At 56.4% G+C, this 18221-nt stretch overlaps 2 protein-coding genes across 2 annotated transcripts; both read right to left on the reverse strand.

Annotated features, from left to right (window-relative positions):
- On the reverse strand, positions 1-4288 carry LOC130597463 (keratin, type II cytoskeletal 6C-like). The gene is made up of 9 exons (XM_057406015.1): positions 3680-4288; positions 2869-3083; positions 2623-2683; positions 2289-2384; positions 1958-2122; positions 1361-1486; positions 940-1160; positions 514-548; positions 1-433 (listed from the first exon to the last, which is right to left on the reverse strand). The coding sequence occupies exons 1-9, from the start codon at positions 4286-4288 to the stop codon at positions 135-137; spliced, it is 1827 nt and encodes a 608-aa protein (XP_057261998.1). The 3' UTR covers positions 1-134.
- A 6639-nt stretch (positions 4289-10927) lies between these two features.
- LOC130597464 (keratin, type II cytoskeletal 5-like) lies at positions 10928-17463 on the reverse strand. The gene is made up of 7 exons (XM_057406017.1): positions 16888-17463; positions 16083-16300; positions 15139-15199; positions 14905-15000; positions 14636-14800; positions 14359-14484; positions 10928-11152 (listed from the first exon to the last, which is right to left on the reverse strand). The coding sequence occupies exons 1-7, from the start codon at positions 17416-17418 to the stop codon at positions 10928-10930; spliced, it is 1422 nt and encodes a 473-aa protein (XP_057262000.1). The 5' UTR covers positions 17419-17463.
- Positions 17464-18221: the final 758 nt, after the last annotated feature.

Here is an 18221-nt window from a genome sequence, read left to right on the forward strand (position 1 = left end):
GCCGGATGGCGGTGGCACAGGCGAGGGACCCAGTCCGTGTGGCTGCCGGAGCCCGGGGCTGGCTGCGGGGAGGCTGGGCTGCTGCCGGGGGAGCGGGGGAGACGCCGCTTTCCTTTGCCGGCGCGGCGCGGGGCTCAGAACCTCACTCCTGACGACTTGACCGAGGTGGTGGTGACACATCTCCGCACGGAGGACGAGCCCCCCCCGGAGCTGAAGCTGCCCCCGCCGGAGCCGCACATCCTCCCGCTGCCGGAGGAGAAGCCGCCGCCGCCCACGAGCATCCCTCCTCCCATGCCGCAGCTGCCGCCGCCGAAGCTACCTCCGGCTCCGCCTCCCATTCCCATTCCCATCCCTCCTCCCATTCCCATTCCTCCTCCGAAGCCGCTTCCCATTCCTCCTCTGCCGCCGGTGATGGTGGTCCTGCCTATCACAGCTGCAAGAGAAGCAGGGGTTACACACACGTTGTCCATGGGCAGGCTCCATCGCCAGAAGGAAAGCAGGGCAGGTACTTACAGACATTGACGTTGGACATGCCGTCGTTGCACAGCCTGGGAGGGAAAGAGGTAGAAGAGGCACTGTTAAAGTGAGAACTCTCTTTTCACCTTCGAACCATTTTGCTGTTTCATCCTTAGCAGCAACGTTGGTGCCACCGCAGTGAATGGTTGGAAACTTCCTCTTTATAACGAGGTTCTTCCGGATTTGAGGTTCGTGTAACAGAGATGAAGTGGCAGCTTCGCCCCACGCAGTGAGCAGGATATGGCTACGGTTGGTCCTGAGCACCCAAAATATCAACCAATGCCATTGCCCCATCTACCCAGTCTCACCCAAAGAGCTGGTTTGAGATGACACCGTTAGCGTCAAAGCTCAAGGTGTCCAGCATGGACCCTAACTACAGGTCCTAGGCACTGCCCTAACATCCCTCAGAGGCCATGGGTTTACCTGTTCTCCTCTCCCTCCAGCAGCTTCCTGTACATGGCAATCTCAACGTCCAGCGCGATCTTGATGTTGAGCAGCTCCTGGTACTCCTTCAGCAAGCGAGCCAGCTCCTCCTTGTCCTTCTGCAGAGCAGATTCCAGCTCCTCCAGTTTTATCCTGGCGTCCTTCAGGGCCATCTCACCCCGCTCTTCGGCCTCAGCAATTGCTGCCTGAAGATGCTGGTTCTGAGGAAGGAAACAGGCACTTTCTCAGTTGGTTGTGATCAACCCTCAAACCCAAGTGGAGAAATCAAGGGAATACAAAGACAGGGAACATCTACATGAAGAGAACAAGGGGTGCTTGAAGAAGCCGTTTCTACCCCACACATGGTCATTTGTGGTCCAACCCGCTGCCATCACCCGCTATGATGCTGAGGAGCCCCTACCTGCTTCTTGATGCTCTCAATCTCCGCCCGCAGCCTCTGCACGTTCCTGGTCAGCTCCTGGATCTCAATCTTGGTGTTGCGGAGGCTGTCCCCGTGCCTTCCAGCAGTGCTCTGCAACTGCTCGTACTGGTGGCACAGAGACAAAGCAACCCATCAGTGACGCACAAATGATGCCTACGCGAGGTTTGCCAGCAGTTCCATAGCTCTTGTGCTGCCACAAGGACCTATCACATTGGTCATGGATGCCCAGATTGATGTAGAAGATGCTTCTGAGACTCAGTTCTGGGGTTTGAACTATGAAGTAGATCTTAGTGACACTAAGAAGCACCCTTGGCTTACAAAGAGCTGCTTTGGGCACACGTTTTCTAGTTAAGGTACATTTTTGGCCATCTTTATTGAGAGGCTTGTACCGTGCACCAAAGTGGGGCTGAAACCAGCTGAAAACAGTGAGTCACATCCCTCAAGAGCAACACGGTTCCTCTTGAGGCTTCCTTGCACGAGCTCCAGCACCATGAGCTTGAGGAGATGTCTCCCATTGTCATCAATGACCTGCCAGCCCTCACCGTAACCCAGGCTCCCGACCTGCTCCCATCTCACCTGGCTTTGGTACCAAGCCTCAGCTTCAGCTCTGCTGCTCTGGGCGATCTGTTCATACTGGCGTCTGACCTCCTCGATGATGCTGTCCAGGTCCAGGTGCCGGCTGTTGTCCATGGACACCACCACGGACAGGTCCCGGCTGATGGTCTGCATCTGAGCCAGCTCCTACAACCAAGACAGCAGTCAGCCTGAGCATCTGAGGAGGGCACAGAGGAGCAGCAGCTCCAAGCAGCCTCTGCAGACCAAATCCAATGGACACCCAGTCCCACCCCAGTGTCTTTGGCCACCACACTGCACCTGCAGCCAGCTCATGGGTAGGGGAAGCTCTTACCTCCTCATACATGCACCTCAGGAAGTTGATTTCATCTGTCAGAGCTCCCACCTTGGCTTCCAACTCTACTTTAGTCATGTAGGCACTGTCCACATCCTAAAGGAAAGATCACAGACAATAGTTTCATTTCCTCTTGGAAATCCTTTGGGATCATGGAAATTACAGCCTGTGCTGCGGGTGAGAGCTGCGATGGTGTTACTCAGCCATGCAAATTAAAAACAAAGACTTCAAACATCAGCCCACGGATCCTGCAGCTCCACAGGCTCGGGATGGAGCCCATCCAAGCACCATGAAGCCCCATGTCCAAACCATCCCTTTGTAGTGTGTGATTCACCTTCTTAAGCACCACAAACTCGTTCTCGGCACTGGTGCGCCGGTTGATCTCTTCCTCATACCTACGGAGAGTAAAAACACAAGTTGAGTTTCCTGAATTCTCCTGCCCGAGGCCACGCTAAACAAGGCACAGGAAGAAACAACAGAACAGACCGAAGGCACCGTGCCCACAAGAGCCGTAAGGAGGATCTGGGTGAAGAGAAGGGGCTGCCAAGCTGCTTGAGCTGCTCTCTGCCCCGGCACTTACTTGGTCTTGTACTCCTCCACGTACTGCTGCATGTTCTGCAGCTCCGACTCGAGCTGCCCCCTCTGTGCCAGGATGGAATCCAGCTGCCTCCTCAGGTTCTGGATGTAGTTTTCGAAGATGCTGTCGAGGTTCTTCCTCGGCCCTGATGGTCCTTGCTGCTGGAGCAGCTCCCATTTGGTGGCCAGGACCTTGTTCTGTTGCTCCAGGAAGCGGACCTGAAAGCCAAAGACATTCAGTATCCACCATCACATGGGGAGCAGTGGCTGAGGCACCTCTTTCACCACGTAAAATGATTCTCCTTCACGTGATGATGGGACAACATGGACTAGTTTGTACTCTGAATGTCTATTATTGCCTAAACATTGAGGAAAGGAGGGAATTCCCAAGTCATGTGCAAGTCAAAGGAGCTGGGTCGAAACATTGGGGTTCAAGTCTAGATAGGAAAGCCTGGTTATTTGAAAACAAGGAGGGGAAGAGTGGTATCACTGGAGGCTTCCATGGGAGGGTGTTTGGAAAGAGAATGTTGCAGGAGGGAGAAGTTGTGCCTGAAACCTGCAGATGTTTGGAGGCGTTGAGCCTGCTTGCGAGAGCAGCCTATTAGTGGAGCCTGGTGCAACAGGCTAGATTAAAGCCCTGGAGACACAGCTTTGATCTCCTATGGAAGAGAGATCCAGAGATTCTCATCTCTTCCCCAGCAGAACTTCATAAAAAGCCTCTGCTCAAGCCCCTCAGCCCGCTGGGATTCAGTTCTGCAGGATTCAGGGATCCTCCCAGCCTTGGTCCTTCATTGGGCACGATCCCACCCTCTCACCTTGTCAATGAAGGAGGCAAACTGATTGTTAAGAGTCTTGATCTGCTCCTTCTCCTGGTTTTTCACTTGCTGGATTTGGGGATCGATCTCAACATGGACCGGCTGCAGGAGGCTTGAGTCAACCTGCACCGGCTGGATCCCAGGGCCACCTCTACCGGGGCCACCAAAGCCTGGCATGCCGAAGCCTGGGCCACCAAAGCCACCCATTCCTCCACCGCCCATTCCTCCACCATAACCACCCATGCCTCCGCCATAGCCACCCATTCCTCCGCCACCACACATTCCTCCAAAGCCACCCATGCCTCCACCAAAGCTGCCTAGACTTCCTCCGTAGCCTCCACCGAAGCCACCCATTCTGCCTCCGTATCCTCCACCACCGTAGCATCCACCCATGGAGATCCTTCCACTGCCACCTATGTTGTGGAGGCTCCTGCTGCTAAACCCTCCACAACGGCCACCACCTCCGTATCCCCTGGACATAGAGAATGAGCTGTAGCTGCTCCTGCTTCTGCCGCCACCTCCTCCAAAGCCACCACCGATGGCAGAGCAAGAGCTGTAGCCCCTTCTGCTCCCTCCTCCAAAGCTTCTGCAGACAGACTGCCGAGACATGGCCGGTTCTTCCGAGCGGAGTCAAAACCAAGAAGATGGGAAGACGAATGGAGTCGCGCTGCAAGGCGGTGAGTGCAAGGAGAAGGGAAGTAGGTCCCTCTGGCTGGAGGGCAGTGGGTGCTCTCTTTTATCTGCTCCTGGAGGTGGGCTGGGTTTGCATGGGCGTGAAGGAGGAGACAGGTCCTGTCTTCATCAGCGTGGCGTGGTTTACAGATTTCCATCTTCAATTTGCCCAACATTGACCCTACCCAGAAACACGCCCTGTAGTGCAGGGCAAAATTAGAGGAGATAGAACCTGGATGGGAGCTCTCCATGACTAACGAGCCCCCCGCTCCCGTGCTGCCGTAACAGTCTCCATACGGCACACCGGTCGTCTCGCTTCACCTTTCATCCATTGTGGTTGTCTCTCTGCTGGTGTTTATCTCTCCCTCCAAAGCCCCATGGCATCGCACGCTGCAGCTCCATGCCAAGTTGGAGCCTGGCTTTCACAACTCCCAAAACACGCCTGTGTCACACCCTTCGTCTTCTCTTTACATGGAAAATTGCCTTTGGCTTGGAGAAGCAGTTTCTCAATCCAGAGCCGGGGTTTAGCAAATTGCATTTTGATGAGGCTCCGTGTCTTCCCGATAAATAAAACCTGACCAGAAAGGAGGCACTGGGAGCAATGGCTGGCACTGGGAGCAGTGGCTGGCACTGGGAGCAATGGCTGGCACTGGGAGCAATGGTTGGCACTGGGAGCAATGGTTGGCACTGGGAGGAATGGTTTGCACTGGGAGCAATGGTTAGCACTGGGAGCAATGGTTGGCACTGGGAGGAATGGTTTGCACTGGGAGCAATGGTTAACACTGGGAGCAATGGTTAGCACTGGGAGCAATGGTTGGCACTGGGAGGAATGGTTTGCACTGGGAGCAATGGTTAACACTGGGAGCAATGGTTAGCACTGGGAGCAATGGTTGGCACTGGGAGGAATGGTTTGCACTGGGAGCAATGGCTGGCCCTGGGAGCAGTGGCCGGCACTGGGAGCAATGGTTAGCACTGGGAGCAGTGGTTGGCACTGGGAATTCATTCACTCTCGGACCAAACTCTCATTGAGAGTCCCGGAGTCCTCCTGCCAAGCCATTCCCAGCACCGTGACAAATCCCTTCAGGACTTTCCAAAGGCTGCAATGCCACGAGAAGAGCCAGAGAAGACACGGGCAATCCCGCTGCTCCAGTGGGAAGTGCGGACGGACACACGGCTCTGAGAGCAGACACTGAGGAGGAGGCATGCCAAAGCCAGAAGGAAGCCTTTAGCTATTTGCATGCGATTATGTAGGCAGAGGGTGGAGGAGAGCTCAACCCGTCTGTAGACCCATGGAGATGAGGAGAACGGAGGGCGCAAGCCCTTGCACTGGAGGACACGGGTGCTTTGGGGCTCCTGGCTGTCTTTGGGGGTGATATGCAGATGCCTCCTTGGCAAACACACACGTGTCTGTGCTGAGCCCTGAGGAGCAGGGGCAGGTTTCCCTTTGTGAGCACAATCAAAAGCAGGCACCAGGCTTTAGGAGCTTAGAGCGCTCCAGGTTTGCTGCCGTCCTGGGATAGCTCCTGAGCTGAACTGAACCAAGCCTCTGAGCCCTCCTGCGCTCACCCGCGTGGCTGGGAAAGGCTGTTTGTCAAAGGGCACTTTGTGTCCTGCTTCAAAACTGAGGAATTCCTTTCATTTATGAGTTTTCAGCCTTTTAAAGGCCTTCTGACAGGCTTCCAGGGCCTCAAGGGGCTGCGGGGAACCTGCAGAGGGGCTTTGGACAAGGGCCTGTAGGGACAGGCCAAGGGGAATGGCTTTAACCTGCCCAGGGGGAGACTGAGATGAGCTCTGGGGCAGAAGCTCTTCCCTGTGAGGGTGCTGAGGCGCTGGCACAGGGTGCCCAGAGAAGCTGTGGCTGCCCCATCCCTGGCAGTGTTCAAGGCCACGTGGGACACAGGGGTTTGGAGCACCCTGCTCCAGTGGAAGGGGTCCAGGTTGGAGCTGGATGAGCTTTAAGATCCCTTCAACCCAAAGCATTCCATGGTTCCATGATCTTTATGACTGTTGAGGCACCCAACTGCGCTGGCAGCTCTCTAGCAACATTCCCAGGAGTTCCCGACACCAGCAATTAAACACAGCTTGAAAATCCACACCAGCAACTCTGGTATCTTCTGATGTTTAAATACCTCTAAAAATACCACCCAGACACCCAACTGCAGCAGTGCTGAGGGACCCGGGACGTGCAGATAAACCGGCATCTCCATTGGGAAGCAACTGCCCCCATACCCCTGCTCATGCCACCACCTTCCTCAGCACCAGTGTGGGTCCATGAGCACACAGGGAAGCACATCAGGGGGATAAATAGGGATAAATACATCTATATATAATAAGATGTCAATGTGGGACCGAAGGGATGGGGTGGGCAGGGGCTTGGTGGTTGCACATCGTGGGTTGTAGACAATAAATACACACATGGACAATGACCATGGTGGCTGAGGAGGTCCCATAGAGCTCATTGGTGTCCAACAAGACCCCTAAATGCTACAGTTGCCTGCCCAGCCTGGGAGGTTCTGAAGCACAGCCTCAAACAGCACCCAACAAACGCCTGGTCCCCCCTTGGGGTGAAAGCCAACAGCGTCCATCCAGCTCCTCTCCCATCCAGAGGAGAGGCAAATCACTGGCAAGACCTCAGGGTGCAGGAGGGTGCTGTGGGGTTGTAGCTGCTGTAGGTACAACCGTGGATGTAGACACACGCATTGGACAATTCTTGCTGCCTTCGGTGTTAGCAAGCATGAAGTTGTGTTTTTTAGGGGGGTTTTGATGTTTTTTAACTTTTCTAGAGGTTTTTAAGTGTTTTTTAACTTTTCTGAGGTGTTTTTTTTTGTTTTTTTTTTTATGAGTTTTAACTTTCTGGGGTGTTTTTTGTTGGTTTTTCTCTTCCCCGGGGGTGGGAAGAGCTGATGAGGACGGTTCCATGGCCCTGGTTGGGAGGAGCAGGGTGAAGCCATCGCGACGCCGGAGCCCCGCGTGGTGAGATAACGTGTTCGTGTTCGTTGAGTCACGGCCACAGCAGCCAAGTTTGGGAAATCAAAGTGGGATTTGGCTATCGACAGCATCACCCGGTGCAAACGCAAGAGGCAGCTTTAGGCTGCAGGATTCTCACACGGCGTCGCTGTACCCAGAGCCCCAGTGAAGCAAAATGATCTTTAAAGGGCTTTTGTAACCCAAATTGTTCTGTGAGTCTATGGAAAAGGGGCTGCAGGAAACCTGGAGAGGGGCCTGGGACAAGGGCCTGTAGGGACAGGCCAGGGGGAATGGCTTGAACCTGCCCAAGGGGAGACTGAGCTGAGCTCTAAGGCAGAAGCTCTTCCCTGTGAGGGTGCTGAGGCGCTGGCACAGGGTGCCCAGAGAAGCTGTGGCTGCCCCATCCCTGGCAGTGCTCAAGGCCAGGTTGGACACAGGGGCTTGGAGCACCCTGCTCCAGTGGAAGGGGTCCCTGGAGCTGCATTGGAGCTGGAGGAGCTCTAAGGTCCCTTCAACTCAGCCCAGTCCATGGTTCTACGCAAATAAGCAGGCAGGAACACAGGAAAAGCTGCTCAGGCCTTGAAAACGAGGTGGAAAAGGCTCCTTTCAGCAGCCTTAATGTTGATCAGCGTGCACTGAACTTGAACCATGGAAGGGAGAATATGGGGGGGGAAGAGCAAAGCCAAGCATTTATTCCCACACTTCCCATAAGCTACTTGCCATCCAAGTGCTTCAGAAGAAGCCTTTAAAACATGAGCAGACGAAACCAACCCTATTTCAGGTCACATTTCCCCCCTTCCAACACAAGGCAGAATCCTGGCCCATTCCCATCCGGCCCAGCAGAATTCCCCCGCGTTGCTGCTGCAGCCATAGGACCAGGAAGCAAAGAGGGGCTCGGTGCCTGGATTCGTTTGCAGCCATCCAGAAGCCTTTGAGCTCTCCTCATCTCCCTGCCCTGCTCTCAGGAGCCCTTGGCTGGAGGTGAGTTTACGCAGCGGCAGCAGCAATGGGGTGGCTCTGCGGGAAGGAGCAGTCTCTTCAGTCAACGCCATCTCAGGTCCCTTTCCAACCCGCTGGAACACTCAACCATTGCCCAAACCCCATCCAAGTAGGGACTCGCCTTTGCTGGCAGCGTTGTGACATTCCGCAGTCTCCAGCGCTTACCGGCAGGGAACGGAGCTTGGGATAAATGGAGTGAGTCACCCCGGATCGCGGAGCGAGTCTGCGGTTGACCAGGGATGTGACTCAAGGTCTCCTGAGCAAGAGGTCAAACCACACCAAGAGGTTTTGGGGCTCTAAATGTGCAGATCGTCACCTATAGTCTATGCTTGTGCAGAAGCAGGGGGGAGTTGAGGTCTTGCTCTTCCCATGGTCCCAGTTGCCTTTGGAGATGCTTTAAAAGCAACCCGCGGATCAGCGGCCTGTCCAAACAGCAGCAAAAGCTGCAGGGCTGGCTCCAGCATCATGGACACTGAGGAATTAGCTTGGAATTAGCTGGGGAGGTGAGGATCATCCTTCCCTCTCGCACACCGTCCCTTATAGGATGCTCCAAAAGCACTTCAGGCTGTGCAAGCTCCGTGGGCACCTACATGGGACCGCCTTGTAGGATAGGGAAGTCAATGGTGTGCTTGGAGGCTGGGATAAACTGGCTTGGGAATACACTGAGGTGGCCAGAATGAACCAGAATAAGGCTTAAGGAGGGAAAGGGGAAGGGAATGATCTCCTGACATCAGGTGAGTCCCAAAGTCTGCTCTGAGGGCAACAGCCTCTGTCCTGCAGGACACCCAGCAGAAGGATGGAGACGAGCATCCGGGTTCAACCAGGACATAGAATCAAAGAACTATGGAATGGTTTGGGTTGGAAAGGACCTCAAAGCTCGCCCAGTTCCCATGGGCAGGGACCCCTTCCACTGGAGCAGCTTGCTCCGAGCTGCTGTGTCCAACCCGGCCTTGATGGGATGGTGCATCCAAACCTTCTCCATTGAACCCATCCCAGTGTCCCAGCACCCTCACAGGGAAGAACTTCTCCCTTATCTCCAACCTGAACTCCCCCTGTTCCAGTCTGAACCCATCACCCCTTGTCCCATCGCTCCAGCCCCTGATGCAGGTCCCTCTCCAGCATCCTTGTAGCCCCCTTCAGACACTGGAAGCTGCTCTGAGGTCTCCATGCACCCCTTCTCTTCTCCAGCCACCCCAACGCCCTTCACCCCTGTGAGACCCCCTTCACCCTCCCGCCCATGGCTCTGGGGTTACGCGCTCGCTTCGGCTCCTTTAAATGCACACCTCAAAGGGCAAGAGAAAGGCAGGTTTCACTGTCAGGGCTGAGCAGAAGAGGAGTCTTGTTGCAACACGAAACTCCTTGGTCAGAGAGAAAACCACACAGGGTGACTGCCTCTGGTGTTTATTGGGGTGGGCCTCATGCCAGAGGAGAAAGGCTTAAACAAACAAGCACGATGGTTCCCATGAGCACAGAGAGAAGGCAAAACCCTGCTCAAAACCCAGCTCCTGAGGAACACGGGGGGAAAGAGCTGGAATCTTGCTGAGGAAAAGCCAACCCCGAGCGTTCAGGTGGGAGCAGTCCCCATGAGGAAGCCGTTTCGGAGCTCGAGCCCTGGGTGATGAGCAGCGCCGGTTCCCATTGCACCATGTCTGGATCCAGGGCAAGACCTTGACACGAGTCAAGTCCAAGCAGTGCACGGGCCGGTCCCTCCACCCATCGCTGCTTGGTGCCTCCTGATGCTTCACAGCCTTACCCCAATGGGGCTGGTGAACAGGTTCTGCTCCTCAGCACCCCATGAGCAGCAGCTTCGCGGTGCCTCGAGGGGAGCAATGAGATGCTCCCAAGCCCCCCAAGCCCCTGGTCATCAGCTGGATGCATCCCACTGCCCCGTGCAGCCCGGTGCTGTGGTGTGCAGTGAAGGAGGTGGCCACCACCTTGGCCATGAGGGGAAGGGGTGATGGTCATCGTGCAATTTGCTTCCTTTCTCCTCTGGGTGCTGGGGACGGGGGTTTGGGGGAAGCTGCTTTCCTAGAACCTCCGGCTGACGGACGTGGAGCTGGTGCTCTTCTTCAGGATGGTGGCCCCAGACCCCACCACCACCGAGTTAGCTCCTCCTCCCATAGAGCAGAATCCTGCCCCCCCTCCGCATCCGAATCCCCCCCCAGCACCGAATCCTCCCCCGAAGCCGACGTTGCAGCCGCCTCTCCCGCTTCCAGCACCGAATCCCATTCCTCCTCCTCCTCCTCCTCCTCCAAGGCACATCCCGCTGCTGCCGAATCCACCTCCCATGGAGCTGCTGCCGCCTCCCACCACGGCTGCGGAGAGGAGCAGAAGGCACGAGGTTACCTCTGATGCCACCATGAGGGTTTGGAGCATCGATCCCAGCCCATTGCGCTCCCATGGGAATGCTACTTACAGATGCTCACGTTGCTCTGGCACTCCCCAGACATCCTGCAAGGAAAAGAGATGGAGCATCAGCTTCAGTCCAGCTCCGTGGAGCCAGGCTCGGTCCATCTGCCCACGGCTGATGGTTTCCTGCAGGAGATGGGATGTGCCGCACTCTTCCCATTGGCTCAGTAGGATACAGCCGAGCTCTGGCTGCGTCCCCACTTACCTGCACTCTTCTCCCTCCAGCAGCTTCCTGTAGGTCGCAATCTCCACATCCAGGGCCAGTTTGACGTTCATGAGCTCCTGGTAATCCCGGAGCTGCCGGGCCAGGTCTGACTTGGCCTTCTGCAGGGCTGTCTCCAGGTCGGTCATCTTGGTCCTGGCATCCTTGAGGGCCACCTCGCCGCGCTGCTCAGCATCCGCGATGGAGCTCTGCAGGGACTCACACTGCAGGGAGAGATGTGGATGTGAGAGAGGGGCAGGGATGTGGATGTGAGGATGAGAGGGGCAGGAACATGGATGTGAGGGTGAGAGGGGCAGGGAAGTGGATGTGAGGATGAGAGGGGCAGGGAAGTGGATGTGAGGGTGAGAGGGGCAGGACATGGATGTGAGGATGAGAGGGGCAGAACAGGGATGTGAGGGTGAGAGGGGCAGAACAGGGATGTGAGGATGAGAGGGGCAGAACAGGGATGTGAGGATGAGAGGAGCAGGAACATGGATGTGAGGATGAGAGGGGCAGAACAGGGATGTGAGGATGAGAGGGGCAGGGAAGTGGATGTGAGGATGAGAGGGGCAGGGAAGTGGATGTGAGGATGAGAGGGGCAGAACAGGGATGTGAGGATGAGAGGGGCAGAACAGGGATGTGAGGATGAGAGGGGCAGGGAAGTGGATGTGAGGATGAGAGGGGCAGGGAAGTGGATGTGAGGATGAGAGGGGCAGAACAGGGATGTGAGGATGAGAGGGGCAGGACATGAATGTGAGGGTGAGAGGAGCAGGAACATGGATGTGAGGATGAGAGGGGCAGAACATGGATGTGAGGGTGAGGGGGGCAGAACATGGATGTGAGGATGAGAGGGGCAGGACATGGATGTGAGAGAGGGGCAGAACATGGATGTGAGTATGAGAGGGGCAGGACATGGATGTGAGGATGAGAGGAGCAGGACCATGGATGTGAGGGTGAGAGGGGCAGGACATGGATGTGAGGATGAGAGGGGCAGGACATGGATGTGAGGATGAGAGGGGCAGAACATGGATGTGAGGGTGAGAGGGGCAGGACATGGATGTGAGGATGAGAGGAGCAGGAACATGGATGTGAGGATGAGAGGGGCAGAACAGGGATGTGAGGATGAGAGGGGCAGGGAAGTGGATGTGAGGATGAGAGGGGCAGAACATGGATGTGAGGGTGAGAGGGGCAGGACATGGATGTGAGTATGAGAGGGGCAGGACATGGATGTGAGGATGAGAGGAGCAGGACCATGGATGTGAGGGTGAGAGGGGCAGGACATGGATGTGAGGATGAGAGGGGCAGGACATGGATGTGAGGATGAGAGGGGCAGAACATGGATGTGAGGGTGAGAGGGGCAGGACATGGATGTGAGGATGAGAGGGGCAGGAACATGGATGTGAGGATGAGAGGGGCAGAACAGGGTTGTGAGGATGAGAGGAGCAGGACCATGGATGTGAGGGTGAGAGGGGCAGGACATGGATGTGAGGATGAGAGGGGCAGGACATGGATGTGAGGATGAGAGGGGCAGAACAGGGATGTGAGGATGAGAGGAGCAGGAACATGGATGTGAGGGTGAGAGGGGCAGGACATGGATGTGAGGATGAGAGGGGCAGGACATGGATGTGAGAGAGGGGCAGAACATGGATGTGAGGGTGAGAGGGGCAGGGAAGTGGATGTGAGGATGAGAGGGGCAGGGAAGTGGATGTGAGGGTGAGAGGGGCAGGACATGGATGTGAGGATGAGAGGGGCAGAACAGGGATGTGAGGGTGAGAGGGGCAGAACAGGGATGTGAGGATGAGAGGGGCAGAACAGGGATGTGAGGATGAGAGGGGCAGAACAGGGATGTGAGGATGAGAGGAGCAGGAACATGGATGTGAGGATGAGAGGGGCAGAACAGGGATGTGAGGATGAGAGGGGCAGGGAAGTGGATGTGAGGATGAGAGGGGCAGGGAAGTGGATGTGAGGATGAGAGGGGCAGAACAGGGATGTGAGGATGAGAGGGGCAGAACAGGGATGTGAGGATGAGAGGGGCAGAACAGGGATGTGAGGATGAGAGGGGCAGGACATGAATGTGAGGGTGAGAGGAGCAGGAACATGGATGTGAGGATGAGAGGGGCAGAACATGGATGTGAGGGTGAGGGGGGCAGAACATGGATGTGAGGATGAGAGGGGCAGGACATGGATGTGAGGATGAGAGGAGCAGGACCATGGATGTGAGGGTGAGAGGGGCAGGACATGGATGTGAGGATGAGAGGGGCAGGACATGGATGTGAGGATGAGAGGGGCAGAACATGGATGTGAGGGTGAGAGGGGCAGGACATGGATGTGAGGATGAGAGGAGCAGGAACATGGATGTGAGGATGAGAGGGGCAGAACAGGGATGTGAGGATGAGAGGGGCAGGGAAGTGGATGTGAGGATGAGAGGGGCAGAACATGGATGTGAGGATGAGAGGGGCAGAACAGGGATGTGAGGATGAGAGGGGCAGGGAAGTGGATGTGAGGATGAGAGGGGCAGAACATGGATGTGAGGGTGAGAGGGGCAGGACATGGATGTGAGTATGAGAGGGGCAGGACATGGATGTGAGGATGAGAGGAGCAGGACCATGGATGTGAGGGTGAGAGGGGCAGGACATGGATGTGAGGATGAGAGGGGCAGGACATGGATGTGAGGATGAGAGGGGCAGAACATGGATGTGAGGGTGAGAGGGGCAGGACATGGATGTGAGGATGAGAGGGGCAGGAACATGGATGTGAGGATGAGAGGGGCAGAACAGGGATGTGAGGATGAGAGGAGCAGGACCATGGATGTGAGGGTGAGAGGGGCAGGACATGGATGTGAGGATGAGAGGGGCAGGACATGGATGTGAGGATGAGAGGGGCAGAACATGGATGTGAGGGTGAGAGGGGCAGGACATGGATGTGAGGATGAGAGGGGCAGGAACATGGATGTGAGGATGAGAGGGGCAGAACAGGGATGTGAGGATGAGAGGAGCAGGAACATGGATGTGAGGGTGAGAGGGGCAGGACATGGATGTGAGGATGAGAGGGGCAGGACATGGATGTGAGAGAGGGGCAGAACATGGCTGTGAGGATGAGAGGGGCAGGAACATGGATGTGAGGGTGAGAGGGGCAGAGCATGGATGTGAGAGAGGGGCAGAACATGGATGTGAGAGAGGGGCAGGACATGGATGTGAGAGAGGGGCAGAACATGGATGTGAGGGTGAGAGGGGCAGGAACACGGATGTGAGGACGTGAGGAGCCTGGGAACTGGTTGGAGATGAATGCCCAGATGCCTTGTGCTCAGCTGGGCACAGGCTCAGCAGGTTCCTCCCTGCTTGCGATGACTCTTTCAGCCTGTTTGCTTTCAGGGCAGCTCTGCAGGGCAGGACCAGGCACTCACACCCACTCAACCCAGTGCAACCCTGACCTGTTTCTTCACGCTCTCGATCTCGGAGCGGATCCTCTGGATGACGCGGTTGAGCTCGGAGATCTCGGCCTTGGAGTCCTTCAGGCTGTCCCCGTGTTTGCCTGCGGTGGCCTGAAGCTCTTCGTACTGGTGGGGACATGGAGAGGAGCACATGAGGTCCACCATGAGGTCTCCCACGTGTGCCCCAGGCTGGCCAGAGCAGCACCATCAAACCCCCATGGTCTGAGTGACCACCTCCTGGCACGTGGGGATCACAAGCAACGTGTGGCTCATTCACCTTGCTCTGGTACCAGGACTCGGCCTCCATTCGGCTCCTGTTGGCGATCTCCTCGTACTGCGCTTTGACCTCCGCGATGATGCTGTCCAGGTCCAGGTTTCGGTTGTTGTCCATGGTGAGAACCACGGAGGTGTCGGAAACGGTCTTCTGCATCTCAGACAGCTCCTGCCGTTCACACCAGACCTGGCTTCAGCCCATCAATCCCTTACGGTGCCACAACCCTGCTCCATTCGTGGAGCATCCCCCTCCAGTGCCTCTGCACCACGTACCACGTCGTAGAGGTACTTCAAGAAGTTGATCTCGTCTGCCAGAGAATCCAGCTTCGCCTGGAGCTCCACCTTGGTCATGTAGACTGTGTCCACGTCCTGCAGCAGAGATGGGAAGTGAAAACCTGCCCGAGGCACAAAGGGAGCCCTATGGCACCCACGTCTCATGGTCCTGGGGGAAGCAAGACACCCCGTGGCCCAGGCTGTGTCTGGGTGTGCAGAACTAAAGGACTTTACCTTTTTGAGGACCACAAAGTCGTTCTCGGCCGCTGTCCTCTTGTTTATTTCCTCCTCGTACCTGTTGGTTGGGAGGAAGGAGATAGGATCTCGGGTGCTTTGGCCCTGCCCGCTGCTGGCACTCGGATGCTCTTGGCCTCAGTCTAAGGAGCGCAGCAGGAATAGAGCTGCCACGAAGAGATTGATGGCCTTCACCTTCCTCCCAGCTCCCGCCACCTCCAATGCCCTACCCCTGCCCAAACTGAGTCACTGCAGCTCCTTCCACAAGACCCAAGGACCTTCAAGTCCTCAGCACGGGCCATTCCCAACTGCTCCTTGGGGCAGGTCATTGCTGCAGGGTGTTGAGTGGTGGAGATGCTCCAAAACAGGCAAAGGTCAACCTAGAACCTCAATAGAGGGAAGGATCTGCTTGATCCGGGTGGGTCCCAGACCTGCTTCCCCACCCTGCTCTGTAACCCCTTCGGTGGTTGCATCTCTCCAGGCTTTGTTCTTGCTTTCCCAGTACAGAAATAAAAGCAGGAAAATCATCTTCGTCTGTCTTTGAACCCAGCAGCATCCTCCCAAGGAAAGCCCTAAGCTTCCAACCATGAGGGATATTATGGGAAGGAATCCCTGAGGAAATCCGGGAGGAAATTACAGCCGGATTTAGCAACTGATCTCATTAATTCATTAAACCATAATAGTGTGGATTCTGCAGTGGGGAGGACAAAGAGCAGAGGACTCTGCTCGAGCACAAAGCAACAACAGACATTGAGAAATACCTGGAGAAACCTCCACCCATCGTCAAAACCGGGTTGGTGAAGGCTCCCCGGGCCCTTTGATGCCTTCCAACCATTGAAACCAGGGAGAAGTTGCCAATTCTCCTGATTCTGACTGTTTCAAGGCAGGTTTTAACTCTACCTCACCCCCACCAAACAGCCCAACCGTGACCCCTGGGGACACACTTGGTCTTGTAGTCTTCCACCATGTCCTGGAAGCTCTTCAGCTCTAGCTCCAGCTGGCTCTTCTCGCTGGACAGGGTGTCCAGCTGCCTCCTCAACCCATTGATGTAGGTCTCAAAGTAGGGGTCGAGGTTCTTGCTCCCTGTTCCTGGGCTGCCCTGCTCCTGCAGGAGCTTCCACTTGGTGTCCAGGACCCGGTTCTGCTGCTCGAGGAACCGGACCTAAACGATTGCGGGGTGGAAAAGGGGTCAGGCTGTTCCCAAAAACATCTTTTTATCACCTTTTCTTCCCTATGTTTTCCATATTTTTGTCCCATTTAATGAGCCTGACCCAGTGGGGGCTGTCCCTGCCCATGGCCATAAGCTAGATAATCCTAAGGTCCTTTCCAACCCAAACCAAGCTATGATTCTATTCCCCCTAAGCTCCACGCTGCCCCCCACAAAGGTAGGACCACAGCTCCAGCCTGAGGTTGAAGGTGGGTCACCTCCCCTCCCCTATCTCATGGTGTCTAAACACGATGAACTTCATCCTTTTGGCATCTTCTCCTTCAAAACAGGTCAAAACCCTCAAAGTCCTTCAGCCCACGATGGACAGAGTCCATCAGCAAAGACTCCTCTGAGGATGCTCTGCGTGGTCCCAGCGCTTAGCACCAAGGATCCTATCCCTGGGGTCCTCCATATCTTGGGAAAGCCGCTTCTCCAGCCCCCAGCTCTGCCTGCAGGGGGTCTTTGGGGTGTTTGGAGCAAGGCCTGGCCGTTCCTGGTGCGGTTGGAGGGGCTCATCCCCATGGTGGGCCCCCCGCTCTCACCTTGTCGATGAAGGAAGCGAATTTGTTGTTGAGCTGCTTGATCTCCTCGCGCTCCTGCGTCCGCACCTTCTGGATCTCGGGGTCGATCTCGAGGTTGAGCGGGGCCAGCAGGCTCTGGTTGATGGTCACCTCCCTGATGCCTCCCGGCGGGCAGGCGGGGAAGCCTTGGCCCCCCATCCCACTGTCGAACCCGCCACCAAAGCCACCACCAAAGCCTCCACCAAAGCCACCCAAGCCACCGCCGAAGCCTCCTCCAGCCCCACCGCCAAACACTGGCCCAGCCCCATAACCATAACCAAAGCCTCCTTGGCCACCAGCCCCGAACCCTCTGCAGACACCCCCAAACCCTCCGACAGAGGCGCTCCTATTGCCCCCTAAGGCGAAGAGGCTCCTGCTGCTGAAGCCGCCGGCGTTGCCGGGCCCCCGGCATCCTCCTCGGGATGCGGAGCTGAACGTGACCTTGCTCCTGCCTCCGAAGCAAGCGGAGCTGGAGCTGAACCCTTTGCCCAGGCCACAGGACTGGCGAGACATGGCGAGGGTTCCCCGAGGGCCAACCCGTGTGGAGCCAAGAGCACAGGGTGGGAGGCGAACGGAGGCGAGTTCTGCGGGTACAGCGCCCGATCCCCCCCTTTTTATGCTCTGCGAGAGTTGGCCGCGTGTCAGGGGAGTGGAGACGTGTCCTTGGGCTCTAATTCCAGCCATTGTTCTAGGGCTCGGAAGGGTTCCCTCCTCCCTTTGCCACCACCGTGACCTGCCTCAAAACACTCCCTCGAGAGCTAAGAAAACAACGCTCTTGTTGGTGTTGGAGCCTCCGAGCCACGCTCCCACAACGGAGCTGTCAACCCGTCACCGGCCTTCCTTGAGCAGTGACAAAGCACCTCAAGCACCTCGACACGTCCCAGCCTGGAGGAGACCCTTGTTCCGGCAGGTCCCTTTGGGCTGAGCTCATGGCAGGGCCTTGGTTCACCCAATCCCGACCCAAAAGGTGGTTTCCCAATCGCGCTGATCGGGGTTGGGGCACAACCGGGAAGCGTTGGCCCTTGGCTGGGCTCTAAAATCAGGTTTGTGCCCCTTAAAAAAAGGGCTTGGAAAGGCTTTGAAGAAGGTTTTAAATCACTGCAGAGCCCTCTGGGTCTGCAGGGACCTTCAGCAGGGTGCAGAGGCCATCCCCAGCCTGAGGAGCTCAGCCCCATGGCCATGAGGGCAAGTCCCGGTCCCTGGAAGCGTTCCCGGCGTTGTTGGGATCATCCCTGAAGGGGGTCCAGCCACAGGCTCCCTGCCAGGCACTGGAGGAGCCACTTGGCAGGGGCACAGCGCTCCATTGCTCCCTTTAA

The sequence above is a fragment of the Pezoporus wallicus genome, unplaced genomic scaffold, assembly GCF_028554395.1.
Source record: "Pezoporus wallicus isolate ANWC-B61680 ecotype Strahan unplaced genomic scaffold, APGP_CSIRO_Pwel_v1 contig_9772, whole genome shotgun sequence".
Lineage (NCBI taxonomy): Eukaryota > Metazoa > Chordata > Aves > Psittaciformes > Psittacidae > Pezoporus > Pezoporus wallicus.

Bases quoted from the DNA above. Each gene is read 5' to 3' on its own strand.
- LOC130597463 (XM_057406015.1), bottom strand. From the start codon at position 4,288: ATGTCTCGGCAGTCTGTCTGCAGAAGCTTTGGAGGAGGGAGCAGAAGG. The intron at 3,084-3,679 runs GTGAGAGGGTGG...TTTGGCTTTCAG, and splicing joins TTGCCTCCTTCATTGACAAG to GTCCGCTTCCTGGAGCAACA. The intron at 549-939 runs GTAAACCCATGG...TTTCCCTCCCAG, and splicing joins CTGGAGGGAGAGGAGAACAG to GCTGTGCAACGACGGCATGT.
- LOC130597464 (XM_057406017.1), bottom strand. From the start codon at position 17,418: ATGTCTCGCCAGTCCTGTGGCCTGGGCAAAGGGTTCAGCTCCAGCTCC. The intron at 15,200-16,082 runs GTGTGTCCCCAG...CCCAACCAACAG, and splicing joins GTGGAAGACTACAAGACCAA to GTACGAGGAGGAAATAAACA. The intron at 14,801-14,904 runs GTACGTGGTGCA...TGTGAACGGCAG, and splicing joins TGAAGTACCTCTACGACGTG to GAGCTGTCTGAGATGCAGAA.